The sequence below is a fragment of the Diorhabda carinulata genome, chromosome 4 (assembly GCF_026250575.1).
Source record: "Diorhabda carinulata isolate Delta chromosome 4, icDioCari1.1, whole genome shotgun sequence".
NCBI classification, from domain to species: Eukaryota; Metazoa; Arthropoda; class Insecta; order Coleoptera; family Chrysomelidae; genus Diorhabda; species Diorhabda carinulata.
The window spans coordinates 26270482-26292143 of NC_079463.1; the positions used below are offsets into that span (position 1 = coordinate 26270482).

The 21662-nt window shown below is 32.2% G+C and overlaps 1 protein-coding gene across 1 annotated transcript; it reads right to left on the minus strand.

Annotated features, from left to right (window-relative positions):
• Positions 1 to 3185: 3185 nt before the first annotated feature.
• LOC130893504 (myrosinase 1-like) lies at positions 3186 to 20246 on the minus strand. The gene is made up of 9 exons (XM_057799704.1): positions 19996 to 20246; positions 14657 to 14920; positions 14302 to 14574; positions 13743 to 14146; positions 9527 to 9621; positions 7394 to 7690; positions 6908 to 7045; positions 5664 to 5767; positions 3186 to 3469 (listed from the first exon to the last, which is right to left on the minus strand). The coding sequence occupies exons 1-9, from the start codon at positions 20037 to 20039 to the stop codon at positions 3199 to 3201; spliced, it is 1890 nt and encodes a 629-aa protein (XP_057655687.1). The 5' UTR covers positions 20040 to 20246; the 3' UTR covers positions 3186 to 3198.
• Positions 20247 to 21662: the final 1416 nt, after the last annotated feature.

Sequence of the window (21662 nt, forward strand, 5' to 3'; positions counted from 1 at the left end):
TGAACTGTAGAATCTAGACCTCAAAATATGATGATTCTGCTCAACATGCCTTTAAATTTAAATTTTGATTTTCGCAATAATTTTTTATGTTTTCACAATTTCTCTTTGAAAATTGGCAATATCACGATTTTGGCATGAGGAATCATAATTTGCACTATAATTTAACATTGCTAATGGAGGGCGCTAGTTACACTTGTTTATGTTAATTAAATCAAAGTAAACTTTTTATGGGCTAAACTTAAATATGTAACATTAACAAATTTGTAAACAAAAATAAAAAACTCCAAAGCAAATGCTCAAAATGTACACCATTTACTTCAATACACTTATGATCCGCTTTCGTAAAGATCTCTTAATATCAAATAATCCTTGTCTATTATTTTTAATTATATCCGCGGCTTCTTCTAATATTTTCCGTCGCAGTTGTGGAAGAGAAGTAATTTTTTCTTTATAAACTAATGCCTTCATTTGCGACCAAATTGAAAAATCCAAAGGATTTAAATCGGGGCTTCTTGGTGGCCAAGCAAACTCACTTCCACGACCAATTCATCGATGCGGAAACTGTTCGTTTAAGTAGTGACGAACTTGTAAATAATAATGTGGTGGTGCTCCGTTAAATACCCACATATTACACTACACCGCAAATAACTCGATAACCGATTTAGTTAGGTACACGAATCAAAGAAGAGTTACTTTTTTTTGTAGAATTTAACGCTTTCTAATATTTTTTTATTATTTTAGTTGTAAGTTTAGCCCAAAAAAAATTTACTTTGATTTAATTAACACAAACAAGTGTAACTAGCGCCCTCCATTAGCAATGTTAAATTAGAGTGAAAATTATGATTCCTCATGCCAAAAAACGTGAAATTGCCAATTTTCAAACAGAAATTGTGAAAACATATATATATATATATATATATATATATATATATATATATATATATATATATATATATATGTGTCATAGGTTTATTATTTGGTGCTTCTGTAAAACAGTCTAAAGTTATTTAAAAGGTACTTAATGTTGGTCAGCAGTAATCTCTGAAATTTTTTTGCTGAAATTAAATAGACAACTGGAGTTCATGCTCAACACATATTGAAATTTATATTTTCCAAATATAACCAAAATTTGTTTTATTTTATCCATTCTTTTCCCTAAATAAACAAAAAATATGATATAGGAAAAATATACAAATTTTGCTTGAAAGAATTTTTAAGTATAAACAATGAAAAAACGGAAAAGCAACAAATGATAAATTAACTTATGAAGAGGTAATTTTGTAAATACTACACATAAAAAGGAAAATTACGTTATAAAATATAGGGTTTTCCAATAAGAGGTGATATTTTGAACAGCCCGCTATTTCGGTAAATGTCACTTTTGAAGCTGTCATTTTTTGACATTTGACAAGTAGAAACTACGCCATTAATGAAAATGGAACGATACACGCTTCAACAACGCATTGAAATTATTAAAATCCACTATAAAAATGGTGAAAGTTTGGCAGAGACGGTTCGTAAAAATAAAACATATTTGGGTCGACGTGAAGCACCTTCTCGGACCGCAATAAAGAAATTGGTGGAAAAATTTGAGCTGTTGGGACAAGTTAGTGATGTGAAGAATAAAACCCGTGCACGTCGCTCAAGAACAACGGAGAATATTGCTGCTGTAGTCCAAAGTGTTGAAGAAAACCCAGGTTTGTCCATTTCTAGTCGTTCTTTGGAATTAGCCATTCCACAAACGTCATTACACCGTATTTTGAATAAAGACTTGGGTCTTAAGGCCTATAAAGTTCAGTTAACACAAAACTCAAGCCGGCCGATCATCAACAACGTCGTGTCTTTGCTGATTGGGTCCTAGGAATGCATGAAAATGATCCGGAATTTCATCGAAAAATCATCTTAACTGAAGAGGCCAATTTTCACCTTGGTGGTTACGTCAATAAACAAAATTGTCGAATCAGGGGCTCGGAAAACCCAAGAGTTATTGTTGAAAATCCTCTCCATCCTAAACGCGTGACTGTTTGGTGCGGTTTATGGTCTGGCGGTGTCATTGAACCTTACTTTTTCGAAAATGAGGCTGGAGCAACAGTTACGGTGAATAGATTGCGCTATCGAGAGATGATTAATGATTTTTTTGGCCGGAATTGGATGGTATTGATTTGGACAACGTTTATTTTCAACAAGACGGCGCTACATGCCACACAAGCAACGAAACCATCGATCTTTTACGGGAAAAATTTTCGGACCGTGTTATCTCTCGAAGAGGTGATCACAATTGGCCATCGAGATCTTGTGATTTAACATCTTGCGACTTTTTCCTTTGGGGTCACGTGAAAGATAAGGTCTACGCCAACAGTCCATCGATTCAAGACCTCAAAGATGGAATTCGTGAGATTAACGAGGACATAGGGCAGCCGCTTTGCAATTTGGTTACGGAAAATTTCATGAAAAGGATATGGTCCTGTAAGCGCAGTCGTGGCGGCCATTTGGCTGATGTTGTGTTCTATTATTAACGGCATACCTTCCTCTTTATAATGAAATAAACATCCGATCATTTATCTCAGAAAATGGCATTTTTCTTTGAATATCAAAATAACACCTCTTGTTGGAAAACCCGCTACAAGAAAATCTAATCTGATGCATCAGAATTACTTTATTACTGTAGGCTTTGGTGTTACAAAAGTAACTGTAGCGCCACAATCATTGGAGAAAGAAAAATAGTTAATAAAAAAAGTAGACCAATCAACAAGTTATAGTTTCATACTGTGAATGCCAGTACAATCTTTGGTAACCTATTTTCTTTATAATCGTTTTTCATCCAAGAATTTATTGCTTCGCTTTGGCATTCATATTTTCCATTGTGGAGTATCCAATTGTCTTATCGCGTAATGTATCTAGGTCGCAATAATCATTATACATGGCAGGAAGACCTTTTTATGCCCAATGAACAATATTTTCTCTTTCAAATGAGGTGAACTAAGATAAGGGGTTTGAGGTACAAACTTGTTGTATTGAAAATAATAAAGGTGTGGGCCACTTATTGTAAATCCAGAACATCAATTATTCTGCGCAATACTAGATAACGGAAAAATAGAATTTTTGTCAACGTACTATAATAAATGAAAAAGTCTCAAATGAACAGTATGATTCATTGTTTTGAATATTTATCAAGATATTAGAATAAATTTCTAGAATCTAAACATCATCCACACGTGAATAAAAACGATTTTTCATTTCCTCCATGGCAGAATTGAGACGCGGAGTGGGTAAAGAACGTTGACTATGGTCACGTGAAAGACTTCTTGTGATTCCTGGTAGCCTAGGTGGTGAGACCCAATTCCTTCTAGGCTTGTCGCATTTCAATTTCCGGGTCCTTGTTAATTCTTGAACGAAACTTGCTGACTTTTTTGGTTTTCGTCGAAGCTTAGGATCATTATAATCGATGTGATAAAGCCCAAAATGTGCCCTGTGTAAGAAATATAGATTTTATTAATGCAATTTGAGTATTACTAGTGTTACACACATTTTTGGAGTTCGAATTTTTCTGATAAAATATTTAATACAATGGTAGATATAGGGAGTTTCTCGGAGAGAAAAAAACCAACAAAATGCTCATTTTTTGAAGACATATGGGCATTTGCTTTCATATTATAGATTATTCAGCGCTGGCTCAATCTGAAGACATTCCCATTCTCATTATGTGTCAAACCATGTCAAATGTTATTCGATTTTTTGCACTACGTCTAAATGTGTTATTTCATCTAGTCTCTTCATCAATTTTTTTCAGTACTGATTCGTAAATTTTTTTTTGTAGTTTTTTTTCTTTTTTGTTGAAAAATCCTCTGCGCGGGGGATTTTGTTTTATTTTTCCTGTTGGCTATCTCTTTGTTAATCTTTTCATCTAGCTTTACCTCTAGCTTTATCCCTAGATACTTTAGCTTGTTACTGCTGATTTTATTTGACTCTTCACACGACTCTGCTTTCCACTTTTTTCCTCTGTGTAAATTTCATAATCTCCATCATTTTTTTTTATTGCAGAGGTACTCGTATATTTCCATAATCTTTTATTCTCTATTATCACAATTTTTATTTCTTAATTCTAATGAGTTAGTTTTTTTTAGTATGCTGGTTTACTTGTTCCACATACTTCAGGAGTTATATTTTCGATTATAGATTTGAAAATTTTCCAAAATTCATCGAGATCTATTTCAAAGGTTTTTTCTTCTAGTTTCATTGTTTCTCCATCTCTTCTCTCCTGGTATTGTATCTGTTTGTCTTTTCTTCTCAGTTTATTAATTCTTATAGTCCTGTATTACATGGTTTTTTCCTCAATTTCGATACTTCTTTGTTTCTTTCCTCCCATCGTTGTGTTTTTTACAACCAGACAGACGTCATTGATAAATCTTTAGATTCTGATGGTCACCTCGCGTAGGTATTTATGTATGTCTTGGTAGGTTGCAGGTGTTACCAAAAACCATGTTATTCAATGCACAAATGCACAACAGTCTATGATTATTTGACCATTTCTTTCTTATGTTACCTTCTCTAATCTTTCCGATGCTTCTAATCTATTTTTTTATTGTTTTCTTCTCTTCCTATCATATCCTTCCTGGCCACAACTTTTCGTGTACATTCATAATAAAACTAGTGTTTTGGTGAGTAAAGAAATATTTCGAGAAAAATGGAGTATTTAGAAGTTGGAGCAATTGTTCCTATTTGACACCACTAAGTGCGCACTGATCACATATATTCCACTCTATGTGTGCCCAGGATCTCAATTCACGATATTCAAATTGAAATATCCGCCAGTTCTGATATACGGTATATGATATGGTTTTAGACTAAAACTAAAACCGGTGGAAATTCATCAAGTGCATGAAAATAATAAAGAGCACCCTATCATTGTAATGAATTGTAATGATGAACTAGTTTATGGGTAGTTTCGTGAAAACGTCCGATTCACAATAGCGAAACGTTCTCTCAGTTTATCAAAAGTTGTAGTTACTTTGTTTTCTGAAATTGTCAAACAGTAGTGTTTTAACATTTCTGGACAGTTACAACAACAACTAGAGATGAGACGTGGCGTCAATTAGGAGACAAAATCACTTTTTATGAAAATAAGCAAAAGTCATGACATTTCTGGACAACTACAACAGACATAGAGACTAGATTCATTGGTTTGCCCATTCATGGGCCCATAGGGGGAGTTTTGACTATTCCTGAGAGCTACAGCAAACATGGTGTTTCATTACTGGATTTAATATGAATAACAATAACAAAATAATTGTTCATGGAGTGAGAAGATACGAACCCACCAAAAAAACCAATCAATAACTCACGACCTACCGTAACAAATTTCCCTCAACAACTTCTTAATTTGTTCAAATGGAAGTTTATTCATTATCCGCTGCTTTTATAACGACGAGGAGATGCAGAAGAGTACGTTGTTGAGAATACAGGCGACAGTGTTTTATGGTAGTCATTTCAAAGCTTGTCCATAGCTCAATGAGTCTCAGTTAGTTTAACGGCTTTGTACGAAAGTGAAATTTAAGTCGCTTTTTTAGATGTAGATAAAAATAATAATGTTTTGTATTAAGCGTTTGTTGCGTTCTAAATAGACCTCTTGTAATAAAAATCTTCATGTTTAAACAAATACTTACGTATAACCGAAAGTCCATTCAAAATTGTCTAGTAAACTCCAATAAATGATTCCTGTAAGATTAACGCCCTCATCCACTGCTTCAAGAATGTTACAAAAATAGTCCTACAATTGAAGTGAATATTAATAATGAATAATAATAATTGAAAAAATATTGACTCAAATATTTTTTATCGTATGACAGTTTGATATCATTGTAATGTAGTTTACGTAAGGAAAAGCGTATCATATGTTCGGATGATAAATTTCTTTTCTAACCCCATGTCACAAACAATCTGTTTCAATACAACAATAATTACTTTCTATATTAATTAAAGATGGCAATGACCGCGTATTCTCCAATAAGGATCTTGTTAATCTCCTTTTTAGGTACATACCCAGATATCTTGCCTCATTTTTTTGTTGAGAACAATTGTCAGTATCCAAAAAACGTTTTTTGTATTCATAAAAACATGTTATACCGCTGTGTAAGTTACTTAAGCTCTACTGGTTGGTAACTCAAATAACTATTCAGATATGAAGCCGTAAGGTAAGAAATTGTAGTCAAATAATAGGTTTGATTTCCTGTACAATCTTGTAGCTACGGGCATTGGCATAAAAAAATTTAAAAACAGTTAAAAGACGCTACTTAGGCTTGCATGAAAAATACCATTTCCAATTTCTGTTCATTGCACCATTAATTGCTTTCTGCAATAAATAAGCAACGAAAAAGCATTACATGATTTTTTCAAATAGTATTTTTGTTTTTCTTTTCTTTTGTTATTTTATTCTTTCTCAAATATAATTAATATTCGTACCCATTTCTCAGTAACTTTTCTAACGGAATTTTGATTTCCAATCTTTACCTGATTTATTTGGTTTTTGATCTTCCATTCTGCAACACCCATGTTTTCTTATATATTTCAATATCAATTCAATTCAATTCAATTTAATTCAATTTAATAATCAAGGTTCCGTTTACTGGAGTATCAATAAAATTATTAATAAAACTTTTTTCCTCTAGTCGAATATTGTAAGGTACTAACAAACATTTAGATATTAATATTAGCATTATAATGTATATTAATAAACATGAATATTTAGAATCAGGGAGCTTTCTCTTCTACAGCTGAACTACCATATTAAAATCACAATATTTTTTAATAAAAAATTCCAGCAAATTTGAATGATCGTGATTGTGCTGTTTTCCTAGTATTGGCTTTAATACTGTTTTATGTATAGAGCACAGAAAAATTAAAAACTCACCCCATAAAAATCCACTCGGTCTAAATCATCAGTATAAGTGCCGTTGTCGGACATTCCTATTTCTGTTATCATAATTTCATTAGGCTCATAATGTTTTTTTAACCAATTTAATACTTTACGAACACCGAAGGGAACGCTCTAAAAATTGAGATTTACAATTAGTTCTGAATAGTAATTTAAATAGGAGCAATATATCTCTACATTTTTAGGTATACAAAAACACTGGATATTTTAATAAGAAATAGGAGAATATGAGTGAAATAATGAGAAGAAAAATTATATAAATGTGGGAACGTGGTTTCTCTCACACAGAGCTTCAGCGATATAGTTTAATAGAGAGACAGAGTGGTCTATACTAAAATAGTAATCAACAGTTATATTATCTGAGTTTCTGGAACATCTACTAAAGACGAAACAAATTCTACGTAATAAAAATTGACTTAGTTTATCTTATTTTTCACGTATTTAATATGAAAATTTACTCACAACAAAGATTCCATTAGATTCGACTGTCCATGAAGGATCGAAAGAATCAGCTACTCCAAGATCAGCCTCGTAACTAATTTCGTTTGCAGGAGCTTCGCATACATCTCTTGCTAGTAGCGTATAATAATGATTTACAGCTAAGAAGTCAGCAGTTCCTTTTATGTATTCAATTTCTTCGCTAGTAAATTGTGGTAACCTTGATCTGGTTAATCCTGCTGCAAAACTTCTGTCGCGGATCCTCATTTTTACTATATCCGGCCAATCACCCTTGAACACTGGATTGTAGTAGAGACCACACTAAATCAATTTATAATTAAATCCATTAGATAATAGTTGAAAATCAAATGAAATTTGATCATAATGAAATATCAGTAGTGGAAAATGCAACAAATAACAAATTCGAAAAAGTATACGATACAACAAAAACGACATACTATTGGTTGTGTGCGAATTCAACGCAAAAATGGGAAACGAAGAACAGATTAGATATATTACGAGAAATTAGCTGCATACGAAGATTCCCGCGGCAATGATGAAATAGTTTGAACAAACATCTGCTGCAAATAGGTTCATCGTCAACCCTAACATGAAACATACGAGATAACACAAAATGAAATCGTCAAATCGGACAGAACAGATTGAAACCTTAGAGACCAAGCCTGTGTATATTAAAAAGTGAAAAATAAAATAGTGTACTATCATACAGTAGAACTTATGTGGACTCTGTTTATTTGCTTGATAGTTACAAAGATGAATATGAAAATAATAAAATAACAAGTAATAGAAGAACATGAGATACAACGCCACCTCAACACAGGCCAAATAAAATTAAATTAAAGCAAAAAACTATTTGAAGGGCTAACGACAGGGATACTTAAAGAATAGAAGAAACACAATAGGTTGAAACCTAAAACACGAAAACTAGTGAAGAAAAATAGATAAAATAGGAGGCGTCTGCATAATAATTGCATACTTATTGGAGTAATATAGTAGATAGAATCAATGCAAGACAAATCGGGACTGGGGCAATAGATTCCAATTATTAAAAAGAAATAACCTGCAATGAAACAACTATAGAGGAATCGTGCCGTTCAACAGCCAAAAAATTCACCAGAATAATAAGACACGTTATAACGGGGCTTATAGAAGAATAATCCGGTGAATACCAAAAGGGCTTTAGAAGAGAGATGACATAGATATAGGAAACGAATATGACATGAAGCTATTCATATACCCTAGATTTTATATAAGCCAAAAAATATATGGAAGAAATAGGAGTACCGCGGAAACTAATCAAGTTATTACATAATTAGAAGATCAAAAGCACAACTCGTAATCATAAAAAGATTGATAGTGAAGATAGTCGTAGAAACAGCGGTGAGACATTCCATCGAAAAACTCTATTCAATATACTTCTCGAAAGAGGCTGTACTGAAAAAAGCCCTAATACAAACAACCAGTAAAGCTATGACATAGCACTTACTGCAAGAAATGAAAAAAATTAAAAGAATCGGCACTTTAAATAACAAGAAAAGCACAGCAAAGAAGATTAAAAATAAACAAAAGGGTGGACAAATACATAAAAAGCGCAAGAAGAAAAATAAAAGGGACTAACATAAAAATAAAAAAAAGACCGTTAAATCAATACAACGCAGTAGAAATATAATAGAAGGCCGGAGCATAAGGAACAAGACAAAGTTAAATTAATAAAATATCAGAGGTTAGAATGGTATGAACACGGACACATGGAAGGTAAACCAATAGAATCACCAATACTAAGATGGTATGACTAAATGTGGGAAGATGTGAGAAATGGATTTACATCTGGAGTGATATATTTATGAAAGAAGAGTTTAGTAGATCGGTTATAAAATATTGATATGGGAAGTTGAGATGAATAAGGTTAGATCAGTTTAATGGAAAAATAAGAGAAATATAACAAAAAATCATAAGATAAAGAATCCTACGAGAATTCAAGAAAAAATTGAGTAGTGGTAATAAAAATAGGAAGAATTCAAAATAAGATAAATATTCATTGAATGTGAAAACTAGAATATATACAAGAGTATTTTGAAGTTATTAAAAAAATTGAGAATAAAAACGGAGACATAATTCAAATGATGAAATTATTACCTCAAATTGTCTCTGTCGTTCAGCTGCTTCCTCATCGTCGTCAGAGTTAGAATAAGGTTCTATCCATACGCAGTCTATGATAATGGTCATTTTTGCTGAGAAAATTTGAAAGAAGTAGTCAAACATTTGAAAAACGGAAGTAATGCAGATAATCAAAAATTTAACCCAGTAATAAAGTCTGAACATTTATTTCAAAATTTTAAAATCACGAGGATTCGTTTCCTTTGAAAATACATTTGTAATTGTTAATTAAAAGTTTATCCAATCTAACCCACATCTACTGAATGTGATTTTTTTTCTGCTTTCGATTTCTATCTGCATTGATATAAGAAGATATTATTTTACTTTTCCCACAATTCCCTTCCAAGTTTACTGTGAAATTTGTCTTTATTTGCGGGGCGATAAAATGTATGTTATCCAGGCATTCGGGACATAAAAAGTTAGATGGCTGAACACGTGTCTGAATGAATACTCAATTATAGAATACCGAAAATGTAATAGAGACCAGGAGAAAGTTTGATATAATATAAAGATGGGGAGAATAGGCCCAGAATCAAATGGAGAAATTTACCAAAGCGGGTAAAAATTCAGAAATCATGGACTGACGCAGCCTTTTTGTATTGTCATATGTTACTGTGAATGTCCGAAATACAGTATATGTTAAGATACTCTGGTGCCTGTTAACATTCACCAAGGTAGTTGGTGTATTACCGCTATCTATCCTTTTCATGACGATTTCGGTCATTCACCGGTGACTGTTATCATAGACCACAACGACTTGGACAATCTTCATCATGACCGAAATTATGATGCCTGCCTGATGGATATAGAGAAATTGATTTTAATCGAAATCATTAAAACAACCTACCTATACTAGGTAAAGGTAGGTAAGTTAGTTTAGCATAGGATTAGATTAGGTTGGGTTCCACTCCTGGGAGCTGTAAGACCTTGAAGTTGGTGGAGTGGCTCAGTAACTTTCTCTCTTCTTGTGCCGTCTTGACGGACTGGTGGAGAGGAGTGAAGCTAAGAATCAGCTCAAAAATCCAAAGGATTAAGTGTTGTACGCTGATGCAATGACAATTTGTTGTCCTCCCGGCGTACGACACTCCCGAGGATTGAGGAGGGCGGTTTAGTGGGTGAGAGTCCCACACAAACTCACAGCATTTGCACCCGCCCACTGTGAGGAAGGCATTAGCTTCCACCCCACCTCTGGGCAAAAAAAAGGTTAGGTTGGGTTAGGTTAAACAAACATAACCTCTTCGTTACATGTGTTAAAACAAAATAGCGCAGCGATGCATTTTCGACTGTGGTCAGTGAGTGAAGCAGCGTATATTAAAGAGAGAACAATAAATATGACGTTCTCGCTTGTCGAACAAACACTGGCGTTTGTTAACATTCACACAAATTGTAAGTCGCCGTTCTCACAGGTGTGAAGAACCTGTCGACATCACTTATCACATATATTTGTGATATTTGTGAGACATCCGATTTGCCCTTTCTGGAATTTGTACTTTCTGCACACTATCGATTATTTTAACTGAACAACTCAACAATCGGAAGAACTTTATTTGTTCCTTCTATTGAACTACCGTGTTTGTTTTCTCTAAATTATTGGAAATTTAACGTTTTTATAGTCCAATCAATAACCATTTTCGCGTGTATCCCATGAAGCACCGATTTTCATAAAAGATTGCTTTTGCCCTAGGGGTGGTTTCTACCCTTTTTTGTAGGTGAAAAATTTTTCATTGAAAATAAGTATGGAAATCGATAAATTGACTCATTCTAAGCAACTATTGTTGTATAAAGTTTATTCTGAAAGTCACTACTTTTCGACTTGAACGTGAAATTGTCGATTTTCAGGCAAAAGAACAGGTTTTCAGATTGTTTTTCGCGAATAAGTTGAAAAATATGCACTTAATCGAAAAACCTGTGGAAATAAAAATTGTAGCTTATAAAAAAGCAAAAACAATTGTGTATTTACGATTTATGCAGACCAATACACACGGAATTATTTCTTGGTGAAAGTTGATTGGTATTTTCAAACCTCAAATGGAAGATTTCTACTTCCAATAACCGAAAACCAATGCGTTTTTTGTTGAAACTTATGAAAATTTCTCTTAAGTCTTTCAATAAGCTTTATTTTCATTCTCTTAAGAAGTTCCAAGCATTAAAAATAAGCGAGTTCTGAAGAAAATAATGTAGATTCCTATTTTTTCGTTGCAAAAAATAATGATAATCTCACCCTCTCTTCCACGCCATTTGAAAAAAATTGTTGCCACTCCACAATTCGCTTTATTCATGTTCTATAATAAACTTTGAACGTTCAACCCGTTCAAAGTACTTATTTTTGAAATAAATTGAGCTTGAAGTGAGAACATTATTTCCGTAATTTAACGAAAAATCGTCGTTTTCTCAAAATAACTCAAAAACTATTATTGATACGTTAAATTTTGTAGAGTAGAAAATTGTTTGTTTTCCTTTACTGGAAATTATGGCATTTTTTTGTAGGATAAAAATTGAGTAAGATATGGCAAGTTAAAATTTGCGTGCGTTCACGCAAAGTACTTTTTTTTAGCCTTTTTAGCGTTAACCTTTTTAAAAATAAGATCTGAAAATGTTATTACGATGAGTTTGTAGCACTTTAAGGAACCTACAAAATGCTTTTTTGACTTTATTGCTCAAAAAGTAAGTGAGTTAAGGGGGAAAAACTAGAGCACATTTTTGTAGAAATTATAACATGTACAGGGTCCTTCACGATGATCTGAATCGATATGTATTTGGGAAAGTACTGGGACTAGTGTTCTGAAAATTTGCTTGCACCGATTTTCCGAAATGGTCGTTTCAACTAAAATAATTTCAGTTTTTTTAAACTTCCGGTTATACCGGAGGTGGACTCAAATTCGTTATTTTGAACGGAATGCTATGGTTTTTATTAAATTTTTGGAATCTACGTAAAATTTAATGAAAACCATAGCATTCCGTTTAAAATAACGAAGTTTGGATCCACTTCCGATTTAACCGGAAGTTTCAGAAAACTGAAATTACTTATTACATTCAAATGTTGCTCCGTGTACGTGTGTTTATACCTGGTCGAGTGGCTTGTATGACGAAGTAACTTCACACGTACGAAGAGCTGTTTATAATAGTGTAGAGGATGTGTATAGTAGTAGTGTAGCAAGAGAAACAGAGACAGCTTTTTGATTTGAAATATCTGTTAACATATACATATATTCCCTGTACCCCATAGAGAAGCCAAAGCAGTATACTTCCATGATCGAAAGAAAAACCACGTGTTGCTCTCTATTAAAAGTTATAAAAGCATTATTCTGTATATTACTGTAAAATTATGAAAAAATATAAATCCGTCATTAAACGAAGAATTTCATAATGAAAATGTATGTATGTGTCCGAGCTTTTATATATTTGATATTTTATTTGTATTTGTTTAGATTTGTAGAATTAATCCTGCATTCTTATTATTAAATCAGTCTATCAACGTTATTTTAACGTATTTACAGATAATTATACGCTTGAAATTAATATTTTATGAATTGTTTCGAATGGGGGTAGTTTTCACACCTAATAAATAGTATTCAACCCCTGGCAAAAGCCTTAATTTGAAGTAGAGGGTGACAGAACCTAAATCAAAATTTTTATGCAAATCGATCCTGTTTAATCAGTTAAATAACTGTTTCGTAAGATGTTATTTATTATTTTTAAATGACATTTGTCATCCAAATTTTCCTAAAAATCGGTGCTTTATGGGATAAATATTCAGTTTACACTTTTTTACCGTCATTAATTGGATTATTAGAGGTCAATAACAATAAAGGATCATCAGGTTTTTATTTATCTAATTGCATGTCAAACAATATAATTGTGAATGTCGATGTAGTAGGAATATCACTAATGGTTCTAGAAATTTTTATTCATTATATTAACTATTTAGCTCGATTATCTGCAGTGTCAGTAACTGATCACAATATCAACTTTCCAATGCGATTTCACAGCTCTGTTGACGAAGCTACTACCCTTACGTTAGTTTATCGATATATTCTACTGATTTTGCTCCCGGAAATATGCTGATCAAGAGTTTCCAGAGCGATTTATTCACATAAATCCATTATTACTAACATTTTTACGATTTGAGAGCAACGTTGATTTATTACATTTTATTAAACTAATGAAATCACCATATTATTCACTTTCTACATACCTTTATAATGGGGAAATTCTCGTTTATACATATGATACACAGCAGCGTGCGCTTTCAAAGCTATATAAGAGCATTGATATACCAATAATCCATCACTTTCTATAGCAGGAGCAAAAATGTCACTATTATATCCAAGATAGCACATCTGCTTAGGTTCGTTGATTGTGAACCAAATTCCAACATCTGGTAAATTTTTTATAACAATTCTGGCGTAATCTACAAAATGAGGTATTAAACTGGCGTTGACCCAGTGATGACCATCGTCAAAGAGACGTTGTGGCAGATCGAAATGATAAATCGTAGCAGCCGGAATCATATTATGTTTACGTATTTCACGTACAAGATTTTTGTAATATCTCAAACCTCTATGATTAATTTTATTCGAATAACCAGTTGGTAGTACCCTGAAATTAATGTTAAAATTAATGAAATCTTCATCATAACAATGGCAAAAATGATTGTTATGAAATTTATACATATAATATGATATAATAGTATAATTTTCAGTTCATGAAACAATTCACTGAATCTTCTGAGATAAAAATTGATAAATATTTACCTAGACCAAGATATGGAAAATCTATACACTTCCAAACCAAGCTCTGCAGCAAGTCGTACGTCTTGTTTATATTTATAATATGAGTTGGCGGCTATATCTGCCGTGGCATTATTTCTTACGGGAGATGGTACTCTATGAATAAAAGTGTCCCATATACTTTGTCCCTTACCATCTTTATTCCACGCACCTTCGATCTGGTAGGCTGAAGTTGCTGCCCCAAACAATACATTATCGGAAAATATTCCACGGGTTTTCAGGTATCTCGATGCGGAGCTGGAAAATAAAAAAAATATACATCAAGTAAGATTGTGTATAAAAAAGGTAGTAGAAGCGTCTGTAAAATATTATCACTAACCTACTGGATGATCCATTTTTAATCAAATCTTTCTGTATCATAGTACCTGAAGATCCATTATTATTATCATTCGATTGAAAATTGCTACCAATCGATTCAAAATCGTTATTTTTCTTATCTTCTTCACAGTCTGCATGAACTGGTATAGGGGGGCTGTGATCTTGTTTAGTTGTGCCATGATTATCAGGCTCAGGATCCTCACCTTTTGATTCATATCCCTCATTATCTACTAGTTCACTCAATTGAAAGGTGAGGGTGAAACAACTGAAAAATATTATTTCATAAATAAGAGAGTAAATTGGAATGAAAAAATAACACTTTTCCAAAATTTGCAGAGCTTTTGTGTGAAAAACTAAAGACATCAGCAAAAAGTGATTCGATTATATAACTTATTGAGAGAATTAACTCTTATTAAAGTACGATATAGTGACTCTTTTGATATAATTGGGCTTAGTAAAACACTTTGGATTCGGTTCCCTTCCCCTTTCAAACGTTGGATTAATTTGGAGTTTTGCACACTTCTTAAGGAACGATAACAATAGAATAATTTCATAAGTTCGTACCATTGCAAGATCACTAATAGAGGGAGAGCCAGTGCCCAATTTTAGGTGATCATTTCAAAAGTCATGAAACTTTTCACAGTCAAACCTTAATACCTACAGATGCTGAAAAGCCACTTGTGGGGTGAACTATCCTGATTTTTTAAAGGGGGTCAGAAATAAGACTCATTTCTGTTAAGGAATAAGTCATAAAAATCTAGGAAATTACTTTCGACAGTGTTGTTACTTCATTGGTTAACAGAACATTATGAATATTTATAAAAAATATCCAATTTTGTCATTTCATCAGTCGTGAAAATTTAACAGAAGTGAAAACACATGTGGAGAGTAAAATATATATAAACTGGATATATACAATCAAAGAAAAACTTTATTATTCTAATTAAAATATACAAAATTTATGTTTGTGGAATTATTCTGTTGTTTCATAGTCTTCATCCTAGTGTGTACTATCATATTGGTCGTGATCCTCAATGAATACAGATTAACATTCTCCTACATTTATTCAATTTTTCTATTGTGTCAAACGGTAAAATTTTATCACCAGTTTTTTTGCAAATTGCACAAATCATTTTTTCTGTAAATGCAACTGTAAAACTTAGTTTGAAAAAGAATCGCGATACTTTAAAATTGTCTTCACACTATTATATTGTCAATCTTTAACAAAAAAATATATTTTCAATACTTCAGTATAAAATATTTATTCTGATAGCAAAATCAACAACGAGTAAAACTGAACTGCACTAGACCTTCTACGAATTGTAACTCCCAAAAGGATACCTAGAATACATAAACACGTCATATGCAAAAGAAATGAAATGAGAGAATTGATAAAAACGAAATAAGAAAACTAGATACTCAGAAGAACAGGAATTTTAAATTACCTACTGAGAACATCCGTTTTCTGATAGAAATTCTAATGGTGGTATTTAAGTTATGGCGATAGACTTCGCAGAAGTCATGAAGAAGAATTTTAATTCAACGAAACAGACCTCCAATTGATAGAAGCACAATAAGCACAATTGTTGCCAAATGAAACAGGAAGCATGAGGGGTATTTCAGAATTTGGAAGACTAGGAATGAGTGACGATGCGAAGTTAGATATTTTCATGTCATCGGAAGACAACCCTCATGACAGTACAACACAAAATTACCTCACAACAAAATGTTGATCAGCCCATGTAGTAAAGTTGATAAGAAAAAAAAACTGAGCCCATACAAACTTCAAATTTTTGCATGAACTCTCAGAAGATGATAAGGTAAGACGTTTGGAACTTTTTGAAATATTCATGAGGCCTTGTGATGAGAGCCCAATCTTTCTCAAAAGTGTCGTATTTTTAGACGAGGCAATATTGGAAGGGGGTGTGTTGGACCAAGGCATGGCACTTTTTAGCCAACTGATTTTGAGTTTAATAAAAAAAGTACGACGTTGTACTACGCAGTTTATGTTCACGTGGTAGAAACAGTATCGACCTAGAAAAAATGTAGAATATTTTCTTGAAAACTTAAAGAAGATACATAAAAAATGTCTCAAGGTGGCACTAAATGCCAAACCTTGGTCCTTCTAGGGTTAATAAAATTGTTTAGTTTTTTTTAACATGGTAGCTTTCTCGTTCTTATGTATGTGAACTCTTTCTACAAATTCATTTTCTTTCGTATAACTGAAGAATTTTTGAATCTTTATAGTTGAAATTTTTTTTCTTAATATTTCATGGTTTGTTGATATTGTATATTTTCATCGCATTGATGACCTTTTAATCTTTTTTTAATACTCAAATGTCTCAAGTCACAATCATAACAAGGTTATCAAGTACCACAGCATTACTTCTTTTGTTATCGGGTGTTTTAGATTCTAGTTTAGTGAAATATTTGGAAAATATATTATGGGCTTTATGATCTATACTAATATATTTATTGGAATAATTCGATAGTTGTCCTTTTGTATATAGTAAGGAGGAATGTTTTATGTTTTAATATTTTGTTTCTGTCTCATTTCTTAATTATTTATAGTATCTGTTTATCCTTTTCCTGAATATGTTGCGTATTATTTATTATTTTCTTTCAATGCAGTTTGTGAGTTTGAATTCAGAATCTTTTAGTTGGATAACTCTATCAGCCATCTATCTTGTGACACAGGACATAAATTGAAGTTTGAATATCTTGAGGACTGAGTTGGCTTTATATACCATTCTTTTCTTTTTTTTTTTTCGATTATAATATGGAGTTTTCTATGATAAGAATTTAATGTCTTATATATGTTTTCGATTTGAATTTTTGATACAGCAGTAATGCAATCATCTAAATAACCGAAAAAGAATGAGATATTTGTTAAACTTGCTTAAGACGAATATATGCTTGGTGATCAATGTCCTTCGTACGTGACCGTGAAAAATTGGAGTGCAAGTTTCAAAAGAGGTTGATAAGAGGTAAATGAGAGGTAAATTTTCCATTGAAGATGAAGACCGATCGAGAAGGCCAGATACTGTGTCAGTCCCCGAAAATATCGATGCAGTTCATGACATGATTTTATCAGACCGCGAATTGGGCTAAAACGGATATCTGAAGCACTGAATATTTCATACGAACGCGGTAGCCATATAAGTAGTTCACGTCAATTTGGACATGACAAAAATTGCTGCAAAATGGATCCCCAGATGTTTGAATGTTGACTAAAAAAGTCCAAGAATAGAAGCATCGCGTTCGATCTGCTCGATATGAAAACGATGTAGACTGTACATTTCTACGAAACAGAAACAGAGCAGAAACAAAGCAACAATCGATGGAATGGCGACACTCTGGTTCCTCAAGACCTAAGAAGTTTCGTGTCTAAAAATTTTCTGGAGAAGTTCTTGCTTCAGTTTGCCATGGAGTAATCATAATTGATTTTTTGGATAAGTGTAGAACAATAAATGGAGATTACTATTTTATATTACTGACCACTCTACGGGAAAAAATTGAAGAGAAAAGACGCGGAAAGCTATCCATAGGTGTTTTGTTATCGCAGGACAACGCCCCTGCACACAAATCTCATGTTGCTATGATTTAGGGTTTGAATTACTAGAACACTCCCCTTATTCACCAGATTTGGCTCCGTCCGACTATCATATCTTTCCTCAACTGAAAAAAGTTTAGAAGCTCGTAAATTTTCTTCCAACGAGGAGGCAATAAAAGCTGTGGAGGTCTGGTTTGCAGAGCAAGAAGAAACATTTTTTTGAAAGGTCTAGAGAATTTGCAGGTTCGCTATAATAAATATATCCAATTAAGAGGAGAATATGTTGAGTAATAAAATATTTTGACATTGACATTTTGTTTGGTTCTATAGTATGCTAAGAATTTTTCAATATATCCTCGTATGTTATTGGTGTTAGTTCTATATCTCATTTTGAGGTATGTCTTTGTATATTGTATTTTGTCCCATTTTTCCATCAATATATTGTTCACAATTGTTATAGGAGTATTTATTCATAAAATACATCTAACGAAGTAGTAATTGAATACATGTTTGTCAGGAAAAGTTCTATTTACACATTACATTTTGCTTCAAAGTCCCAATTGTTTTTTATACAGTATTTTTTTTTATAAAAATTTTGTGAGAGGAGTTTGAATACTACAATCAATTGGTTGAGTAGGTGTCAGGTTTGGGCAGTTTTGGCAGACTATATAATTTAGGTGGTAAGGCATTATGAATTTTCAATTTTTTCGCATTTGAAGGCGAAATAAAAAGTTATTCTCTCCAATATCGAATGAGATTACTATCTTGGTTTTGATATGAATTGGTAGAGTTCAATTTGTTTGTAAGTTGTTTTATCATTTTATTAATAAAATCTTCTGATTCTATAATAACAGGTTTATTGGATTTATCTGCTTTCAAAATTTTGATTGTTCAATAAATTCTTTATTTTATTTCAAGTTTCGTTATTTAGATGATGCTTATTGAGTATTGTTTAAGATATTCGACGCAATCAATTCTTTGTCACTAGAAATATTTTTCAAAATTGAGACCTGAAGGTAAAACTTCATTCACATTATTGGGTATGTCAGTATCTGTTAAATATACGATACATTTTGTTTTTATTTCATTTTTATTTTTGTTAATAGGTTGTTGTTTCAATATTAGATTATTAATATTTCTAATGCTTTTAGGACGACGATAGAACGATGTCATGATCAGTAACACTAGCTGTAAGTCAAAAACTTCCTTGGTGCTATCTTAGTGTATATTTATATATAACAAACATTTTGCGGATACGTTTAGGTTATGCATGTTCGGTGTTTCGGCCTGATTCGCGGTAACTACTCCAGAAATGGTTAATAGAATCCATGCCCTTGTACTTAGCGATTGTCGAATAATGAAATAACTGATGAAGTGAAAACTTTAAATAGAGAGTTGTACAATACTTTGCATTAAAGAATACGTATGAAAATATTTTCTTGTTTGCTGTAAAATTAAAACGAATCATTTTCAAACATAATATAAATAAACTTTCCTTCGATATTTCACTGCAAATTTAATTGAGATATACAATTATATTCCAGAAATAAATTCGAAACAATGGACTTAAATGTTTTGGTATTCCATAGGAGTAATCTCTATTGATTATTTAGAGAAAGGTATACAATAACTGGCCAATGTCATTCTGATTTACTGCCACATTTTAATGTTATCTAAGAATAAAATAGTAACTTCTACCTCTTCATTTGAAATTATTTATTTTCTAAAGCTATTCAAATCTCTGTGATTTTGTTATCTAATTGCAGTGAGAATAAAATAAAACTTACGAAAACGTGATAAATATATGTAACAAACATTGTTGGACTTGCATATTTTACGGTCACGACACATACTAACTAATAATTATCCATAATGCTTCATTTTATAGGCAAAAATTCAGTGTGTTAGTACTGCAAATAATTCTCATCAATTTGGAGTGGATGGAAAGTTCAGTACACTTTTGTAGTTGACCGTAGAAATTAATTATTCTGAAACAAATTATCAAGAATTTTCTTCTCTTAAATCACATTTTCCAAATAAAAATTTTTGTAGTATATCCTAGTTTATACATTTTAAGGTTCGTTTTTCCATTATAATAAAAAATTACGGTAACTATAATAAAAACGAATATATTAAAAAGAAGAAATTAACTCCAAGTTTTTCAGCAACTATTTTAATCTACAATATTAGTATGCCGAACATAAACACAAATATACACTTCGCTCTAATCGTAATAATATTTTGTGATTCTGTTATATGAATTTTCGTCAAAATATTCCAGAAAGCTGAAATACACTAAAATAGGACCCCTTATTTATAAGGTCCAACCCATCAATTGGGTAGTAAGAGTGCTAGTGTCCACAGTTTTCTTGAAGTTAAGCATATCATCTTTTATTTTTTAAGGCTTTGGAATCAACTTTCATATATGTATATGGCTACTTTGTTATCGGACGGGATGATGTTCTGTTTGCGATAATTCTTTTCTAAATTGAGCTGGACACATTTTTTGATTTCATATTTTACTGCTTGAAAAATACTTGATTTGCTGCTCAGCTTTTCAGAATATTTGGTTCTAGGTCCGTTCATTCCTACGCTAGTTCATTTTGCCATTTGATGGCATTTCTGTTGATTTTCTGTATGGTATTTTGATCCCACTTGCCTTGATAGTTCATTTTTTCTCAAAGCTAGAATTTTTCGGAATTTTGTCCTGAGGCATGTCCCAAGTATGATCACACATGCAAGCCAGCCTCTGCACCTTCGAGAGATTGTTCCTCGTGATATTTAGACTATTTCTAGTACCCCAAACCACTGCCTTATATGTGATGATTGATACAGTAACATCTTTACAGTCCCAATTCTTACCTGTGAAATTTGTACATACCATCAGTGCTTCAATTGCTTTAATCGTTATTTCGTTTTCACCTAGTGAAATCTTGCATCTGTAGGTATAGGGTTTATATCCTCAGCATACGTTAAATAGCACATCAGCTTTTACCCAGCTGATACCGACTTTACTCGAATACTTCGTAGTAGATTATTAATATCGAAGGAAAAACAAATTACCCAATGGAAATGAAAATATAATAAATATATAATCGAAGTAACTGTGAATATATTTGTGATCATTACTTTTGCACACGATTCATTTTGTTTTCATTCTTTTCGCAATTGAGAGTTTGATTAAATTGAGTTTGAGTGGACATTAAGAGGAAAACATAATTTTAGGTATTTAGCTTATTTAATCAGATACAAAACAAAAACATTAGAATATGTTCTGTTTTTATAGGGTTGCTAAATATACTGGAAGAAATTATAAATGGAAAGATGTGGAAGAAGATTATTGATATCGAAAGACTAAATACCAATAATTACCACATAGAAGTTACAATGAAAATTCAGAACAAAAGAAACAGAATACATTGATGACAACATAGGGTTTCAATATTTAAGATAT

Bases quoted from the DNA above. Each gene is read 5' to 3' on its own strand.
- LOC130893504 (XM_057799704.1), bottom strand. From the start codon at position 20,039: ATGCAAGTCCAACAATGTTTGTTACATATATTTATCACGTTTTC. The intron at 7,691-9,526 runs GTAATAATTTCA...AAATTGATTTAG, and splicing joins AACGACAGAGACAATTTGAG to TGTGGTCTCTACTACAATCC. The intron at 7,046-7,393 runs GTGAGTAAATTT...CTCAATTTTTAG, and splicing joins AATCTAATGGAATCTTTGTT to AGCGTTCCCTTCGGTGTTCG.